The sequence below is a fragment of the Numenius arquata genome, chromosome 12, assembly GCF_964106895.1.
Source record: "Numenius arquata chromosome 12, bNumArq3.hap1.1, whole genome shotgun sequence".
NCBI classification, from domain to species: Eukaryota; Metazoa; Chordata; class Aves; order Charadriiformes; family Scolopacidae; genus Numenius; species Numenius arquata.
Genome location: NC_133587.1, coordinates 22,407,695 through 22,427,030, shown reverse-complemented (window position 1 = coordinate 22,427,030; position 19,336 = coordinate 22,407,695). Strand labels below are relative to the sequence as shown.

At 40.2% G+C, this 19,336-nt stretch overlaps 1 protein-coding gene across 1 annotated transcript in view; it reads left to right on the top strand.

Moving 5' to 3' along the window:
* Window positions 1-19,336, top strand: part of ITGA8 (integrin subunit alpha 8) — a 115,005-nt gene that overhangs the window by 83,231 nt on the left and 12,438 nt on the right. The window contains exons 26-27 of the mRNA XM_074157027.1: window positions 5,220-5,345; window positions 8,697-8,810. Of these exons, the coding sequence (XP_074013128.1) occupies window positions 5,220-5,345; window positions 8,697-8,810 (240 nt within the window). The remainder of the gene's footprint in view (window positions 1-5,219; window positions 5,346-8,696; window positions 8,811-19,336) is intronic.

The following is a 19,336-nucleotide window of genomic DNA, read 5'->3' as shown; positions in this document are numbered from 1 at the left end:
ACATCTTTCTAGTGAAGGGGATTGCCCACAACCACAGGAGCTACAAGACAAGTCTTTAGCTTAAAGAGACAGAACTACAATATATACTTACAAGAATATAGAAAAACTGATGTGTACCAAATACATTATGGCTAGATTTATGTGTTTCACCCAGGAAGCCAGAGAGGGGTTAGGATTCCACCCTTTTATTTAGTTTCTCTAGAGGAAGGAAAAGGAAAGGAGTGATGAAGAACTGAAGATAGAAAATGTTTGTACGCAAAACACAGCAAGTCTGGAAACAGAATTTTTCTAATAATCTTTTCCACTCCATTTCCACTTATTTTTCAAAAGTGGTCAGGAGCAGGAAGCTGAGCTGCTGCGTTTGTATTTGCAAGCCTAGCATCTCCAAGCCACTGGTCAGATCAGGTTGCAAGTACATGAGAAGAAGTTCAGCATCCCATCTGCCAAGCCACTGTGGTTTAGGTTTCAATTAAGAAAGAAGCTGAGATGGGAACGTTACTGTCAGGAGGGTAGAGCTCCTGGGTAGAATAGCACCACAGTTCTTAATGGCATTTTCAGAAAATGTATTTTGGCAGGGGGGTCGTTTATTTATTTATTTATTTATTTTAGGTTTGGGGTTTGCTCCTCCTTCTACTACTTGATAATGGTTACATCTGTTAGGTAAACAAGACTAAATTCTTGTGAGGCTTGTGTGAAATCTTCCTGTAATAATGAAATAATGGCCCATATGTCCTAGCAGAATATGGCTTTAGATGCACAGTCCTTATTGCAAGGATTAAAACGCCCTTTCCTTATTTCAGGTTTTCAAAACAGTGAACAGCATTAATACACAAATCAGGTTTCAAATCTGTAATGTTTATCTGTTGCTTCAGATGGGAAGAGTATACAGAGACAGCTTCCTTCAGTTTTTGTGTAAACAGCAGGATGCCTGGCTCCAAATTTCCAAAGAAGGCTAAGGATATGCCTGGCTCCTCTTGGATTTCAGAACCTCGCTCTCTTAGGATGCTTGGGCATTTCCCCTTTGAAATGACTCAGATTGTTCAGTTTCAGTTAAAGCACTGTATTCCTCCCCATTGCTGAATTCTTTGTGCTGTAGAAAGGTTTCCTTTGTGCTCTGTTGGTTTTTCCACAAAGATAAACCTGTGCACACATGGGAAGAGGCTTATTTAGGGACATTTCCTTTGCTTAGGAAAAGGAGCTTATCTTTCTCTGAAGGCGATGAAGGATGTGAAAGGATAGTAAAATTACAAATCTTGCAGAAGGTGTAAAGAGGAGCAAAAGGACTGATCAAAGATAGGGAACAGATTCACTTGCAGAAGAACTCAGGACACTAGGAGGCTTCAATCTAGAAAGGAGGTGACTATGTACAAATATGATGGGTAAGAGCAGAAGGGGCCGGGAGAGCATGGGTGGGGATCGATTGACTGCTCTCTGCCTCTTCCTGCACAGGAATTGGAATGTCAAGTGAAGCCTGTAGAGCCAGATTCAAAACTACCAAAAGGAAGTGGTGGTTCATGGTGACAGGTATTAGATATCTGAAACTTGTTGCCAAAGGAAGTAGTCAGGGTTAAAAGTTTACGTGGTTTTAAGAGGAAACTGGACAAATTTTCAAAAGAGAAGTCCAGTGAAGATTAATACATGAACAAAAACTTCATGCAGACCAGGAAGCCTGAATACTTTTTGGAAATGTTTGGAAGCTGAAAGTTATTAGGAGCGAGCATTGTGTTTGCATGCCCTGTTCTTCCTCTTCCTCCCCCATCTGCTAAAGGTAGTGTTGATGAGAAGAGGGCTCAGCTAGATGGACTTTTGACCTGAGCTGAAGACTTTTCCTGACGAGTTGGGGCTTTTTTCCCGGACTGATGGCAAAGAGTAATTTTATGGAGCCTGTGCCTATAAATAGCAGAGGTATAGGCAGTGGTTTCCAACTATGATAGACGATACAGAGTGACACACAGGACACATTCTCAGTAGCTGAGCACTGTAGTACCGTGAGTGAGGCAACTGTCAGGGAAGCAGCTAAAATCCGCCACATGGGTAAGGTACATCCACTAACATGACTGGCAGGAGCTAACCTCTTCCGGAGGCAGTGTCTCCTCATGCTGCAGGTGGTTGAGTCACCATCCCTGAATGTGTTTAAAAGTTGTTTAGATGCGGTGTTGGGGAATATGGTGTAGGGGAGAACTTTGTAGAGTAGGGTTGATGGTTGGACTCGATGATCCCAAGGGTCTTTTTCAACCTGAATGATTCTACGATTCTATGCAGAGCTGTTATTACTGTGTGTAAGTCCTGGTCTAGAGACAAAATAATACCATCCAATGTGTTGCTCTTGAATGGTCACTGGCACCTCTTGTACAACAGCTTTTACGCAAAATCATAGAATCATAGAATCATAGAATGGTTAGAGTTGGAAGGGACCTTAAAGATCATCAAGTTCCAACCCACCTGCCATAGGCAGGAACACCTCCCACCAGACCAGGTGGCTCAAAACCCCATCCAGCCGGGCCTTAAAAACTTCCAGGGATGGGGCATCCACAACTTCTCTGGGCAACCTGTTCCAGTGCCTCACCACCCTCACAGTAAGGAATTTCCTCCTAATATCTAATCTAAATCTCCCCTCTTCCAATTTAAAACCATTACCCCTTGTCCTGTCACTACACTTCCTGACAAAGAGACCCTCTCCGGCTCTCCTGTAGGCTCCCTTCACATACTGGAAAGCTGCTATGAGGTCTCCCCAGAGCCTTCTCTTCTCCAGGCTGAACAACCCTAGCTCTCTCAGCCTGTCTTCATAGGGGAGGTGCTCCATCCCTCTGATCATCTTCATGGCCCTCCGCTGGACCTGTTCCAACAGGTCCATGTCCTTCCTGTGCTGAAGACTCCAAAGCTGGACACAGTACTCCAGGTGGGGTCTCACCAGAGCACAGTAGAGGGGTAGAATCACCTCCCGTGACCTGCTGGCCATGCTTCTCTTGATGCAGCCCAGGATGCGCCTGGCTTTCTGGGCTGCCAGTGCACATTGCCAGCTCATGTTGAGCTTCTCATCCAGCAACACCCCCAAGTCCTTCTCCTCAGGGCTGCTCTCTAGCCATTCTCCACCCAACCTGTATTTGTGCCTGGGATTACTACGTCCCAGGTGCAGGACCCTGCACTTGGCCTGGTTGAACTTCATGCAATTTGCACGAGCCCATCTCTCAGGCCTGTCCAGGTCCCTCTGGATGGCATCCCTTCCCTCCCCTCCAGCGTGTCAACCATGCCACCGAGCTTGGTGTCGTCGGCAAACTTGCTGAAGGCGCACTCTATCCCACTGTCCATGTCTCTGACAAAGATGTTGACAGTGGGATAGAGTGCACCCTCAGCAAGTCCTCTTCTAGAACATTTCTGATGGAGTTACCGTTTGCAACAGAGGGTATTGCCTGGCTAGAAAAAGAGGAAAGCTAAACCGGTTTTGAAATGAGAAGCGAAGATCTGGAAAGATCTGGAAGTCTGCTCAAGGTGACAAAGTTCAGGAGAAGAAAGCAGTACAGTTTCCCCTGATGGGGAAATTTCCATTGTAGTTAAAGGGAGGGAGCGAGAATCCATTTAAAAGAAAGTATGATATGCTAAATATGTGGTATACAAAATAGCTACAGAGTTGTATAATTCCACGCTACTGGCTCAAGAAGGATAAAATTATATCTCTAACCTGAGCATCTAGGCCACTAAAGAAATTTTGCTTTTAAATTGTTGCAGGAGACATGTATGTTTTCTCTTAAGCACAGAGTGCTGTTTTCAAACCTTTGCTGTAGTAATTCACTAGTGAAGATCTATAGGATCTATGAAAAAAATAAGTAAATACAAAAATCTTGTAGTATTCAAATGAATCTACATATATGCTAATTCTGATCATATATCGAGGACTTCTTCAAAGGCATGTCATTATACTGTGGTTCTTTTAATTTGTCTTCGTGAAAGAAGGCTATATGTGCTGGTGAAAGAATCCTGGAAAGAGAATTCCCACATTATCACACTGAGAGGGAGAGATTTACTAGCTATTGAACTGTTCCTTATTGCAAAAAGACATTGTTAGCCTAATTAAGCAACAGAAAAAAAAAATTCTTATTTTTGCTTAAGAGGTCTTCATCAGTTAATAAATTATAGTATCTTTCACTTTGTTGATGCTTTTAACTGAAGAACTCAAACAATGTCAAAGCAGTTGCTTCTTTAGCCTCATAATTTTAATCAGCTGAATGGTTCAAATTTTCCAAATCTGCTTCTACACAGCATTAGTGTGAGGAATGTTTTGTGTGTTTATAGCTATATCTCTTCTATTTAGTGCTACATTTCTTACAATTGCAAGCATTTTCTTTAGGAATTTAAGATATTTTGTGTTCGGAGGTTAAAGGAAGTGATAAGATGGATCTGATGTAGCTCTTTATAATTTGAGGCCCTTAAAGAATAGTCTTGTCTATGTTTAGGCGAGTTCCCATTGAGATCTTATTGTAAACTTCCACATATATTTTATTGTGATTTTACATGATCAGATTGTCATGAATTAGAATTTATCTTTTCCTCCATAGCAATTGAGTTCCCAGACATTCTCTGAGGCTTCCTGACAGAAGCAATAAATGCTCTGCTTAGAAATTAAAGAAAAACTGCCAACAATAAAAATAGGTTTTAATCGGAGAATAAAAATCTGTGAAGATAAAGCTGAAGAGAAGGCATTTTAATATGAGATTTAAAATGAACAAACTATTGCATTATACAAAGTTGAATTGTTACCAAAAGAAATCTGTAACAAATAACGATCAAAGGTTGTGTTGCTAGAATTTTTTATTTTTTTTTTTACTTTCTAAAGATGGTAAAATCATTATATTTCAATTGGCAGATTCTGATCTAAACTAATGATGAGATTTCCATGCAGCAACTTCGAATTTATCCTGTTACAGAGATCAGAATCTGGCCCCAAGAGTCTAACAAAATTAAGTACAGCAATGAAGTTGACACCACTAAAAAGTGGAAAAAAAACGTTATCTAGTGTAATTCCTATAACTGGGCAATATCTTGCTGTGCTATTACTCATCATGCTCCTAGTTGAAGACAGTATATTCTCGTGGCAGTGTTGTTAAATTGAAAAAACAGTGTTAATTCAAAATTCAATACCTCTGAGAAGGGAACAAATCTGTAAATCTGTTAGAATCATTGTACAAGTATGTTATTACCATTCACATTTTTTCTCTTTGCAGTTTGCTATTCCACAAGACACTCCTGAACTTGCAGCTTTTTTATATAATTCCACAATTTCTCATTACATCAGGAGAAGGGATGTCACAGTGGCAGAACTTCACAGGAAAAACTCTGCAAAAATACTGGTGAGCTGTCTAAAAACTGTAAGATAGCAGTGCATGTAGTATATCAAGGTTTGGTTTGACTTGACCTTTGACTATACCAAGGCTGTTGGTTTGACTGAAATTTATTTACAGACTTTTAAATATTTTTCTAAGTGATTTTTAACCTTTCAGTTTAAAATATTTTTATTACGTATCACCATGCTGCACGTTAGCAATTTTGTTTGACAGATTTTTACACTAAAGATCATGCACTCCAAATTCCTGGCTTTCTTACTCCTGGCTGTTTGCAGAGTAACCTCTGTGGTCATGCAAGGGCACACTTACCACAGGGAATCTCATCACGGATTTAGAGAATGGGCCCCTCTTCCACACGTTAAATTTCAGACTCTGACTTTTGAAAGGTAGGTCTTTTCTTGTTAACTTGAGTCCTGGCATTCTGGCTTTTTCATAAAGAGTAGCTCACACTTAAAATTAACATTTTCATGTAAAGTAACAGTTCTGACGTACAAATACTTTGGAGTATATTTGTTCCCGCCAGTAAGTACTTATAGACACATGGAAAAGTAAGGCTCTTTCCCCTTCCAGTTCCACAAGCAAGGCAAGTGGGACAGGTCACTGCATTTGTAACATTCCAGACAGTGCTGGAGCAAGAGCAAAGATCTCTCTCCCAGGAAAATAGCTCTGATTTATCAATCTGGTACCTGGGTATTTTGGCTTGGGTGTATTTTCAGAAGGTTCGGTTTTTTTCCATTCCTGCATTCAGTGTCCCATCTTTAGCATAGTTCAGCATTGTAGGTATCGGCTCCCCTTGCCCAGAGGCTGTGTTCGAACTCGGTGACCTTGAGGTCAGTTGTGGGATTCATGCAGTCAGTGCTTTCCATCTATTTTTATGAACCTTGGGCAGAGTTTCTTTCATGCTGTCCAGTCTCTTATTAAGCTGTTTCCTGCAAGCTCATGTTTGAATTCGACATCACTAGAATTTGGTAGGAAGAAAAGAACCTCACAGACCTAAGTATTCTGGAGTAATAGAATAAATATGCTGCTTCTGAAAGTTAATTTGGCAATTTTTGTAACAGGAAGGAGATAGAATCTGAAAGTAATGAATATCATAATGTTATTAAGAACAAAATCACACAGATGATCCCATTTTAAACAATAATTGCTGTTGATTCCTATATAATTCTTTCATCAGCCTAATGCCCTGGGAAGAATCTGATTCCACTGGGGCCGAAGGAAGAATGCCTGGGCTTTCACAGATGTAGCACTCAATATCACAGGACACTTAATCCATTCTTCAGTAATACCTTAATCACCAGTTACCTTTCTTAGTGATTAGGTGCACATGCTGCCAACCTAAAAATTACTGCAGCAACTGAAAGTGCTTAACAAAGTTCTCAAGGATGTACTGTGTCTGCATCTTCAAATGCAAAGCAGAGATTTTTCAGCTGCTTGATGCAGACAGATAATATTTAGCTGAGTACTTAGTAATAGAAAATTGGGACTGTGTTGAGCAGTCTCCTAGTACAATATGCTTTTGATAAGCACAAATATAGGATAGGAATGGGTACAGTACTTAGCATTGGATATACAGAAGGACTTTTCCAGGATGGGCGTAGAAAAGCAAGATGTCATTTTTTTCAGTTAGTCCCAATTCTGTGGGCCTTCAGCATTGCATGCTGCAGATCCAGGAAAATTAATTTTTTTTTTTACACATTGGAATTATACATGGAAAGTGAATGTTGCTCTGGAAAATGACTGATTGGCCAAAGGTAATTCTTTAAAATTTGTAAATTTTTCTGTCAGAAATTTAAAGTTATTTTAATTTTCATCAAAGCCTTTTCATGGAGAGGAGAAATGTTCTGATAACCTCTTACTCTGTTTATGCTGTTTATTAAATGTTTGTTTTCTCTTCCATTAGTTCTAATGTTACAGCGTTTTGAAAATCACTACAGGCTAAATGCATTACTAAGAAAAATAGAAATATATGTTTAGGTTCTAAAATGTCAGCCAAAAGTAGACTTTTTTGCATGCTAATGATTTATTTTGTTAATATGTGGTTTTGGCCACTATGATTAATGAAAACAGCTCTCCTCCTTCCTGTAATATAAATAAATCTGTTTGGAGGATGTTTAAATATGAAAAGCCAAATAAACAGATACTTTGAAATACTCATTTCAAAAAAAGGTTTATAGTTGCAAGTTCCAGGGTTTACAGTTTCATTTTCAGACTGATTTAGAAAACAGTGATTAAGCATACAGCTCCTACTTAACTTGTGATCCAATAGCGATTTGTGGGGAAAGCTGTCTATAAAGATACAGGATTCCTTAAGCGTGTTTTTATTTATATTACGTACATCATCATCTCGTGTTCTGAAGCGTGGGTGTTGGTAGTGCCACCAGTGTCACTCTCCCAAGGGAGAACTTGTGAGAACTTAGCTTTGCTTTTGAGGTCACAAGACCTTCTGTCATGAGTGACAATAAAGAATCTGTAAGGGAAGGATTCTCTTCTTTGTTATAAAAATATGGATCAATTAAAACTTCAGACTTCTTCTTGAATGAAACCAAAACTTTTCAGGAAAAACCTATTTGTATGTATAAAAATCTACATATTTTTACACACACTTCTAATCATTTTTCTATGAGTTCTTTCTTCCTTTCTACGCCCCAAACAACTGTATAATTTCTGTGGTCACCCCATGAGACTTTGCTCATTCCCTTCAGTGGCTCTAGTCAGCTTTCTTCTGGCAGATTTTATATATATATAAAAGCTATATAACACAGTATATAGTTCAGAGTCGCATTGCTTGGCTTTTGTCTTCAACCCTGTGTATGAGCCAGAATCACTGCTCATCAGGAACATTTCATGGACACCAAGTTTCAAGTAGAGTGAATCTCAGCAAATGTTCTGGCTGCTATAAAATAAACATCAGTAAGAAAACCAGGAGAGTTAGAAGAGGAGAAAGATTTAGGAACACAAATAAAGACTTTCAGGCATAAAGAACAGGAAAAAAAAAGGTGTTGAAATCACAAAATGACTGATCGATGAAGACAAAGTACATGCTTCAAAGGATTGATAAGTACCTGGACATTTTAAGAGTTCTTCAGAGTAGATATTGTTGAAAATTATTACTTTTATTTTCATTACTACAGGTAAGTGGTTGTATTCATTGGTGGTGCAAAAATAATCTCCCCCTTGGTTTATCATTCTCATAATGACTCATGGGGTATCTCTTGTATATTAGGCAAAATTACTGATTTCAGACTACTTAGCTCTTTAAGGGAAAGTTGATTTGTTTTGCTATTTTATAGCATTTCAAAATGATTATGTACATTTTTAAAGCAGAGGTATGACTTCCCTTTATCTTGTACACAGAACTGTACAAATGTGAAGTGTATCCTAATTTCCTGCACTGTGGGACAACTGGAAAGAGGGAAGAGTGCAGCGCTAAAAATCAGGTCCCGGCTATGGGCCCAAACATTCCTGGAGGTAATGCACACAGAAATCTCTTTCTATACACAAAGACCCCTGCGTCTTTTATTTGATCAGATATTTAAGAGTACAAATGAAGAAATTAAATGGGACAAATGCAAATTGTTTGTTATTACTTTCTTTGAAGATAACATCTCATTGCTTCCTGTTCAGGTTGCGTACACGCTACCTACTCTTCTTTTTCTCACTGTCACTGCCTCTCAAATTCATGTCCTGAATCTTACCTGAAAATTCCAAGATTACTTTTAAATACCTTTCCTGGTTTTGTTTCTGCTTTCCTGAACTGGCCCTAATCAATAATCTTAGGTCTCCATGGTGTGCTCTGCATTCATCATGTCTTTCCTGATGAAGGTTTTTCTTGGAACCAAACAGTATGTGGTGTACACTGTGTCCAGGTTAAAAGTTCATTGTTATTCATTTTCTGTTAATCTAGGGAAGAGTGATATGTACAAAGCTCATATAACATACAACACTCACGTAGCGACAATCTGGGCCTTAGCACTAAAAAGAAGGGACAGTGCAGACGACGGGGAAAAATGAACTTTTCTTTGCAAATTCTTGCATTTCCAACTTGATCTGCTCTCAGAATTGTATTTACACTGCATAAGGCAGAGGGATTGCACTGTGAGCTGTTACCTCACAGCTGGCCATGTCTCTGTAGTACTATGTGGCCTCTGTCATATCTTTAACACTGGACAGTACATTGAGAAATTTACAATTCAGTTTGCTGTTACGAGGAAATAACTTGGCAGATCCTATCTTGATCAAATTGATTATCACCTTCCTTCTTCAAGGAATTTAGAATTCCCCAGTCTTTCTACCTGGAACGCAGGAACCTTCCTGTGTTTCTCAGAGCTGTAGGAGAATGATGATGTATCCCCACAGTAGCTCTTACCCTAGCAAGAAGATCTTGAGGATCTTCAGTTTACAACAGGAGCTTTGAATTAAGCTCCTCACACCATTAGAGTTGATTTCTCCCTTTCCTCAAATGGGAAAGTAGGTAAAAGAAATTCTTCCTCACTTAACTTGCTTTCCTGGAGAAACAAGAGAGCAGATGGGACAGTATTTATAAAGTTGAATGCCAGCTCAACAGCTAACCATTATGGCTCCAAATCCACAATGGGTGCGTGCTCTGGGGATCACGGGTCTCTCTTGGTGTAACAGGGCTATGACTAAGGATGAGTTGAAAGATTTTTCTATCTATCTGTCAGGACTCATGGTTCTGTTTCTTCTGCAACAGCTATTGGCACCATTACGACTGAAGAGAGCGTAGAACTATCTTGCATGAGAGAAAGTGATTTTTGTCTAGCTCAGTAACAGAGGACATCCTTTCAGATACTAGGTGAATTATTTCGTGATTGGTCAGTACATTTTCTTCCTGTTAACAGTCAGTCCCAGGAAACTTCCATATCCTTTCTTCAGTTCCCTTAACAGAAATACAGTGCTTTTAAGAGGAGGCATATTTAGCAAATCCAGCTAGACTGGATGTACTTAATTTAGGTTTACTCAGCGAGTCATCTGCTAGTAGGAAAAAAGGGCAGGATCTAGTTCAAATTTAAGCCCAAAAGCTTGACAGCCTGGATGTCTCTCTGTCCTTCCAAATCTGGGTAACTGGGATGGACATCTTCTGTGTAAGCTTTTGCAAAGGTCTTACAAAATTTTGCACAGAAAATTCCAGTATGTAAGCATTTCTGCACTCACAGAAAGAAACAGATATATATTGGAAAATATTGTGGGAATTTTATTCCAGTTTTTCTAATTCCGGTAAGAGACTGTTTGACGTTCGCACACTGGCTGGTCGCTGTTAAGTTCAGGGAGGAACTTTACTGCGCTGGTTCACTGTTCCTAACACACAGAGACAGGCAAAGAGGCAGAGATATTATCCTTGGCTGGAAAACTCTGTGATAATTTTTGACCACTGCAGTGTGCCAGCAGTATCACAGGGAAACTTCCCCGTGTTCTTCACAATCAAAAGCCAAAGCTTTGCTCCCTTAGCTAGCTACCTTACTGGGGACTGGACCTGACATATCCCGGATCCAATCAAGTATTTCTGTTCATCATTCTGCTGGTGAAATATAATTAACTCTGTAAGGGACAAAACCAAGGCCTTGTGAAAAAACAAACACATAAATGAAAGCCCTCGCACAGATCCTTAGATGCCAAATTTCTAGACTATTTACAGTTATTTCAGTGGGAAATAGCCTCATAAAAGTTTTTGTAAGTCCAGTTTAGTATGTAACAAGAAATAACTGCAAGAGATTAAAGCTAAACAAATTTAATGAGAAACAGAGAGTGTTTCTCTGAGTTTTTGGTTGTGATAGAAGATGTGTAACAGAACAAACTAGCTACAGAAGATAGGAAATCTCCTTTTCTTAGTGACTCGTAATAAAGGCAGAATCTGTTTCTAGAATATAAGCTTAGTTAGCCTGACTTAGGTTCTGAACAAGGATAACTGCATGAAATTCAGTGGCATGTTTAATGCCGGAGCTGTGGGACTTTTAGTTCTCTGAAAGTTAGGTGCCAAAACTAGTTGCCTAACTCTGTAACCTCTAAGACGGAGAAGTGTCTTCAGAGTATATGCTTTATCCATCTGATTTGAAATGCCTTCTCTGCCCACCTTCTGCTGTGGATGGTGGAAAGGGCCAAAACTATGCCATGGGACGCAGATGCATACAAACACAGCAGGCAATGCCAGTGCTGCAGTCCCTTCAGTTTCTCCTTGCTCCCTAATAAATCCTGCTTGCTGTGCCTGCACCTCTCTTCACTCAGTGAGCACAAGGCAGAGATGGAACCTTACTACCAACCTGTGGGCAGGGGCAAGGGTGAGCCATCCTGTAGACTCCCTCAGTGAAGAGACCTCATGGCAAACACCCCTACAAGTACATCTTTTCCTTACTCCACTGTGCTTACGTACCCTTGCTATCAAACAAGGCTTGTTGTGGGCTGTGATTTTACCTTTTATCTGTATCCTTAGGAAACACTTCTGTTTCCTTTGAATAGTAACTTGCAAGCCTTGTAAAAGCTCAGAAAACTCGACTTAAAGCAACAGGATTTCTTTCTAAGAAAAAAAAGGTAGTCCCCAGAGAACTTTTGCATCCTCCCATTTATGTGTAAGAAGCTGCCAGAATAAACGACCCCTGCTTCACATGCAAACTTAAGATATTGAGAAGAGCGAGCGAGCAAATAGCGTGATGCGTTCTGGCTGCCTTCCTCCCATCTCAAAAGAGGCAGCTAGATCCCATTACAGTCATGGTTTTGTAAAGACACTTAGAGGAAAAGTTGCTGTTTCTACAGCAACATCCCAAACTCTTTTGCACATACAATTAATGTACAAAATTTTCATATGCCAAAGAAAGCAGGGTAATGATGACATAGAACATTCCTCAGTGTGTTATAATCTAAATGAAGATATGATCATCTGTAGAAGAAATTGTTTGTGCTTATTAAAGCTGAGAACACAGTCATTATGTATTTTCTTCTTATAGATATACTAATGCAAACCTGAGTAGGATTTGAATGTGATTGATTAACACTATGATGAAATAATTCATGTTTCTCATTGAAGTTATGTGGATCAGCCTGTATATTTTGTTGCCACAAAAGATCAGTCATGTATTGAGTGACTCCTTCCTCTTCCACTTAGTTTAACTGACAACAGCTGACCCCTTTTCCTCTTGACAGTTGTAATCTGTCACCTTAAAACCCAAACTCCCATAACAAATAACAGTTAAATGACGTGCAATGATTAGACATGTTTGAGTAAATAAAGCAGCCCAAATTTCCCAACCAGCCCACAAAGATAGAGACAGACATTGTGCAAAGGCCAAGAAGAATCACAGACTTTTTTGGATTAACTTCAAAGCCTGGCTGTAAATATGAACCCTCTAGTAAAGCTGACTTTGGATTCAGACTTGCTGATCGAGCAAATAATAGCCTTATTCGTGCAAAAGAGAAACAACCTTATATGGTTATGTTACGTTGTGTTCTGTTGGAGCTCTGTTATGTCCCCATTTGTCTAATCATTCTATTTCTGAGTCATCAGAGAGAGATCCAAGGGGATCTGGCCCAGTGTCCTTTGAACTCTGATGGGTACTTTCTAATATGAGGCTCAGGAGTTGGCTAGTAAAACATCTGTTTTGAAAATGTACTTCTAAATGATGAATCTGTACCATCTGTCTGATTTGTGACATCCTTCCAGGCTCCAAGCTCTTTGGACACTTACAGCACCATGGGAAGTGGAACTCAGCTCAGCCTGTGTTGAAAGTTCCTCTCAGTGATACAAATCTCCTTCTGGGAGAGCCTGGGGAGGCAGTAATGTAAAAAAATGCAGAGGGTGTGCAAGGTGAATGTGGCAGAAACATCGCAGCCACACTGTAATCAGGTGCTCCCTTAATACACAAAGCCATGTTTTGGCTTCTCTGTTAAATACTTGTTATTTCAGTGTTTCTGAACATGCGCTGCTGCTGTTTCTTTTTAGCTGCCTAAAAATGGAAATAGACGCTTGACATAATAAACATGATGAGTGCTGCAACACCCACATCTTAAGTGCCTGGCCCCAGACTAGCATCCAAAACCTGAAACTAAATACCTAGGCTCCCTGTACAGCATACAGAGACAAGAGGGTACCTCAGACAAATTCACTTGCGCTAACCATTAGGGTTGTGCATGAGGGCTATCCTGTACCCGAGGATAGGCACCTAAATCAGGATTAAGAGGGAATATTTCCACCCTGTCAGAAGGCAAAATCCAAAAATTACTCAGGAGGTACATATAGCATTAGTTGGAAGACTTAGATGTCTTTCTTTATTCAATATTCAGCGGCAGAAGCTAGAGCTGGCAGTCTAGTGATTAGAGAATCATGACTGGAAGAAGTGAATTCGATTCCCTCAGCTTGAGAAACCCCGCATCCCCGCTTTATAGAATGATGATGTTCCCTTCTGCTGAAGCTGCGCCTCTAGAAGGACATAAAAAGAAAATGAGAGGTCTGGAGGGGTATAGAAAATGAGAAAGAGCCTGATGTAATACCTTGTTATTTTGGGCTATCAGCTAGAAGTCCTCCCGGTCCTCACATCCTCCTTTGCCTTCATGGCCTGGCACCTGGAGCTACCATCTCTGTTACAGTCTATGCTCTAATGAGCGAGAGAGAGATCTTGTTCTCTCATTTATTGCTATATATAAGCCATATATGGAAGTTTAATTCAGACTGAGAATTAAACGCCATAAATTTGATGTACTGCCCTTCAAGCCACATGTAATAATAAAAGGAAGAAGTCATCAAAGAAATTTGCCTTTACATCAAACAATTGTTGTTATTTAAAAAAAACAAAATAAGTAAAAAAGAAAACTGTGTGGCCAAAAAGACTGTATTATAATGGATTTGATTGTTTCTACAGAATGAGGGCTAGAAAGAAAGAGTCGTTGGCACTGGGATGGAGGTTGTTTGGACTGTGGGCTAATTTTGTTTCCATTTATTGTTATTTAAAATAATGTAAAAATGTTCACAAGAGTAGAACATGAGACTCTTGCTAGATGTGCTAAAGTGTAGGTAATGTCAGGTATATGAAGAAATAAACATCTTAAATCGATAACCATTAAAATCTGTATATTAAAGTGTTCTGAAATCACAACAAAATATCTGCCTCTATTGTAATTTAAAATAGTCTTTTAAATGAATGTAAAGTATATAATACGTGAAGTGTAAGAAGTTAATGACGGAGATGAGGATGTGTTGATTTTCAGAGGAGTTGTATTGTCTGGTCAGACACATTTGGGTGGACATACCCTCTTGTTACAAGTAGCACGAGTACTTTTTGACAATGCACAGAGTCATACATATACTTTTTAACAAATTAATACAAGCGCAAATAGTTGTATGACCTCTGCTCTCAGCATTTATGTAAGCTACTCTATTTATTGGAAGTAGTTCAGGGTTTTGGAGGTAGGGGTGAAAGAAAGCACGCTAATGAATTCCCAAAGCATATATTTAAAAGGTAACACCATATTGCTTACCCTCGTCTCTAAAATGTGCCAGACTCCAACAGGCACGAAGGGGAACAAGTTTTAATCAAGCAAGGCCAATATTGTTATAACACCACTGAACTCCATACGCAACAGATGTGAGTTCTGAGGGGGGCGGAAATTCCACCAGAGCATGCAGCTTGCAATAGAGAAAGTACCTGCCCTTCACATAGGGTGGCTTCACTGGGCTGCATATAGCCAGAAAAAAACTATTTCAGAGGGGTTGAACTCCCGGCCAGGGAGGTGGTGGAGTCTCCTTCTCTGGAGACATTCAAAACCCACCTGGACACGTTCCTGTGCAACCTGCTCTGGGTAGACCTGCTCTGGCAGGGGGGTTGGACTAGGTGATCTCCAGAGGCCCCTTCCAACCCCACGTGATTCTGTGATTCTGTAATGCTCCATGGAGGCAATGGAACAAAGTCATTCTGGGGAGTCTTTCCAGTGGTTAATCTCTTCAGACCTGCAGAAGAACAGGGACCTGTCAGACTTCTTTAAGCTGCTGAAAGTTTTATTCCACCTCCCCTCAGTCTAGCTCCTTGTGGGCCAGGTTTGTCCCTAAAATGTAGTTTTAGTCTGCTCTCTGACTAGGATGCCTCCATGTCCCTTAAAGATGCTTTGGGGAGGCGTGAGGTCTTTGCTTGAGTTTCCTGCAGAAGCCACCAGCATTCCAGTGGAGCCTGGAGAACTCTCCTTCAAATTGCCCAAGGTTTTCCAGCACTTCCCACATTATTTCTGTTTGTCTCAGTTGTACTTAGGGAAACATTATTGGGAGCACTTCACTTCTGGTTGCTTCCATGTCGCGCAACTGTTAAAGAAAACAAAGGCTTCGGTTCAGAAATCTGTCTGTAAAACAGAAGTGTGTAGAGAGAGAGAAGCCTTAATCCCACCAGCAGGGATCTACCACGCAAGCGACACAGAGGATGGCCATGTTTTGCCTACTTAGCAGGATATTGGCAAACTACTGTCTCAACAACACACACAAGAGCAGGCTCTGCTTGTTCTAACAGAAAGGGAACCTCAAAAGGCCAGTGTAGCTAGGGCTGGGCTCCCTGCTGTTAGTCATTAGGCACTGACATTCACAAATACCAAATTCCTTCTTCCCCTTCCTCTGAGCCACAATGAAGTCCTCAGCTTGAATTGCAAACCACAGGTCCTGCTGCTTCCAGTAAACACCGAATATTTAAACATATGCTATTTAAAAAATTATATGGTAAAGAAATGCTGTTTCTCACAAATGACTTGCGAGTTATAAATGAGGCTGTAGGAGAGACACAGCTGCCTGTATCTCCAAGGTGTTGGTACAAGTAAAAATCCTGTTTGCAACTGATGCTGACCACAGTCGTTTTAAAGCCCTTTGCCACAAACACATAATTCTGTGAATGCAGGAGAATACTCTCTCGTCTTTTATATTCTCCATTCCTGTAAAGCAATGGAGATGTGCAGCATTTCCAGGAGCCTACGGAAGGGTCGAGGAGAGTTGATAGCTGTGGGCACAACCCAAGGTTATTAACCCTAACGAAGGATTAATCCACAGGAAGTACCCTCCTCTGATGTTCTTATTGCTGATATAAGCTGAAAATTAAATAAGCCATGTATAGTAGGTGAAAGGATTTATTTTTCCCTGAATGCTGTGTTTCCTTTATATGAGTTAATGCCTTTACTGTACCTTAGCCAATCGGGCTGCATATCTAATGTCTACCTCTTTAATAATATAATATACCCTGCTCTCTCCATTACAGATTACTTTTATAAATCATATAAATCATATCCAGAATCCTGCTTAATACGAATCGCTTAGAATTGAAAGCATAACACTTTTTTTTCAGGCTTTTTTCTGAATGCAGATTATTGCACAACTAAAGAAACATGCTGGGACTTTGTGTGAGAAGTCTAAAGCTCCTGAATAAAAAGTGAAGAGTGGCTTGAGTCTGAAAATGGAAAATAATTAACGTGATAAGGAAAAATTATTTTTCTAAAGACCATCTCATAGATGTTCAGCACCATGAAAGTGTATTAAAAATACTTATTTGCCAAGTCCAATATTAAATCGGTCTAATTTTTCATTTCAAGCAGTGTTGATAGAAAAAGTAGTTCCCTTGCATTAGATGCCACCTATGTTAAGGAGCTGATTTGACTGTCCCTGTGTAGTCATTTGAGGCAGTTTTCTTCATATTGCTATTTCCTAATATAAGCCCCAAGGAGAGGTTAAATGTTCTGATAATAAACATTCAGCTGCTCTCAATATTTTAAAAGAACAAAACTATGGCGTAGCCAGATGAGTTCCAGAAGGCAATAAATGTGCTGGCTTCAAGTCACCAGTAAACACTCACATATTTGAAGAGAAAATTAGATTTTTAAAAAGAAGGCAGAATGGACAAGGCAAATAGCAGAACTGCAACCCTGGACCTCAGGAGAGCAGCCTTCAGCCTTTTCAGGGATCTGCTTGGAAGACCTCAATGGGAGATGATCCTGGAGAAAAGAAGAGCCCAGGAGAACTAGTGATTCTCCAGGATCATCTCCTTTAAGCTCAAGAGCTGTTCATCCTGACATGCAGGAAGTCAAGGAGGCCTGTATGGATGAGCACGGGGCTCCTGGTAAAACTCAAACATAGAAAGTAAACCTAAATGAGGTGGAAGCAGAGTTCTTGACCCGATGTAGGGGCTGGGTAGGGAATATAGAGACAGCGTCTCAGTGTGCAGGGACAGAGGAAAGTAAAAGCCCACTGGGAGGTGAGCCTAGCAAGGTACTTAAGGGGCATCAAGGAGGCTTCTGTGAGTATATCAAAAGCAGAAGGACGGCTAGGAAAAATATGGGTCTTCTGCTGAATGGGACGTGGAAAAGGCTGAGTTACTCAAGGCCTCTTTCACTTTGGTCTTTAATGGTAAAATCTACATAGAGTAATCCAAGGCCTCTGAGACTAGAGGGAAAACCTGCAGCAATCAGTATTTACCTTCAGTAAGGCTGGGAGAACATTTAAACAAATTGGACGTAGAAAAGTCAAGGGACCTGACGGGATACACCTACAAGTGCTGAGGGAACTGGCCAATGTCAGCGCAAGCCTACTCTCAGTTATCTTTGAAAGGTCAAGGTGACTGGGAGGAGTTCGTGAGGACTAGAAGAAAGCAAATATCACACCTATCTTTAAGAAGGAGGATCTAGAGAACTACAGGTCAGTCAGTCTCATTTCAATCCCTGAAAAGGTGATGGAGAAAAAAAAATGGAAGCCACCTGAAGGATAAGAGAGTGACTGGGAGTTTTCAGTGTGGATTTACGAAGGGGAAATCATGTTTGACCAACCTGATATTCTTCTGCAATGAGATATATGAGGTTCATTTAAATGTAGAAAAAAAAAATTTTACTGTGAGGGTAGTCAAACACTGGAATAGGTTGCTTCTAGAGTTTGCAGAGTCTCAATTCTTGGAGATGCTCAAAACCCAACTGGACATAACCCTGAGCATACTGCTGTAGTTGACCCTGCATGTGGTCTGAGTAGGCAATCTCCAGAGCTGCCTTCCAACCTCAGCATTTCTGTGAAAACTTCTGAGTTGGGCCGTGGTCATCCAACTGCATCCAAGTTGTCTCCCAGGTTTAGGGGACAGTGAAGGAATGAAACAGTAGCCCACGTTATCATGAGGTCTTCTCACCTCAGTCTTTGCTCCACAAAACATCTGAAGCCAGAGAAGCAATTCTTAGAGAGGATTTATGCCTTCGATGCAACAGAAAATTCCAGAGAAAAGCAGCACCTAGCAGGGAGGAAAAGATGTTGAGTAATCGCACAGGAATTGAGTCTGGTCAATGGAGCAGAATTCCTAAATGTGCGAGAAGGAGAAGGAAGGAGAAAGAGTTCTGCAGAAGGGGATTTAGGAAGTGACAGCGGTGTTCCAAACACACTGGACTGTAAGAAGCTGCTGCCAAATGAAAGATTGCTTTACTTACAAGGCTCTGTCTTTCCAGAAATCAGTGTCAATACTGACATTCTAGTCATCGTATTTCAGAAATACGTATAGTTGAATTCTAGTCATTGTATTTCAGAAAGGATTGAGACAGGTAGCAAAAATGATTAAGGGCTTCAAAAATATCCTCATACAAAAGATTAAAATCATTTATCTCAAGGAGTCTAATGTAAAGGGATATGCTAGTCATAGCTCCTAGCCCTCTGGATTCCAGTGGGCATATTAGCACTCAACTATATCTAATGCTTTTCAGAGCATATCAAAGCATTTTCAAAGGAGATCCATATCATTACCCCCTTTTATATCCCATATTGTATGTGTCACCCAAAAATTAGTAGAATTAGAAATAGGTTTGTTGACTTGCAGAAGAGCGTGGTAACCACTCAGCCATCATTCCTTGGGATAAAAACAAGGAAAAAGGGAGGACATAGTTCCAGTGCAGGATCATCTGCCTGTAATAAAATAACATTCAGTGAAATTGAAACATGTCAAATTCAAAGTGAACTGAAAGATTTACTTGATACGTGATGTACTTAGCCTTCAAAACTCACT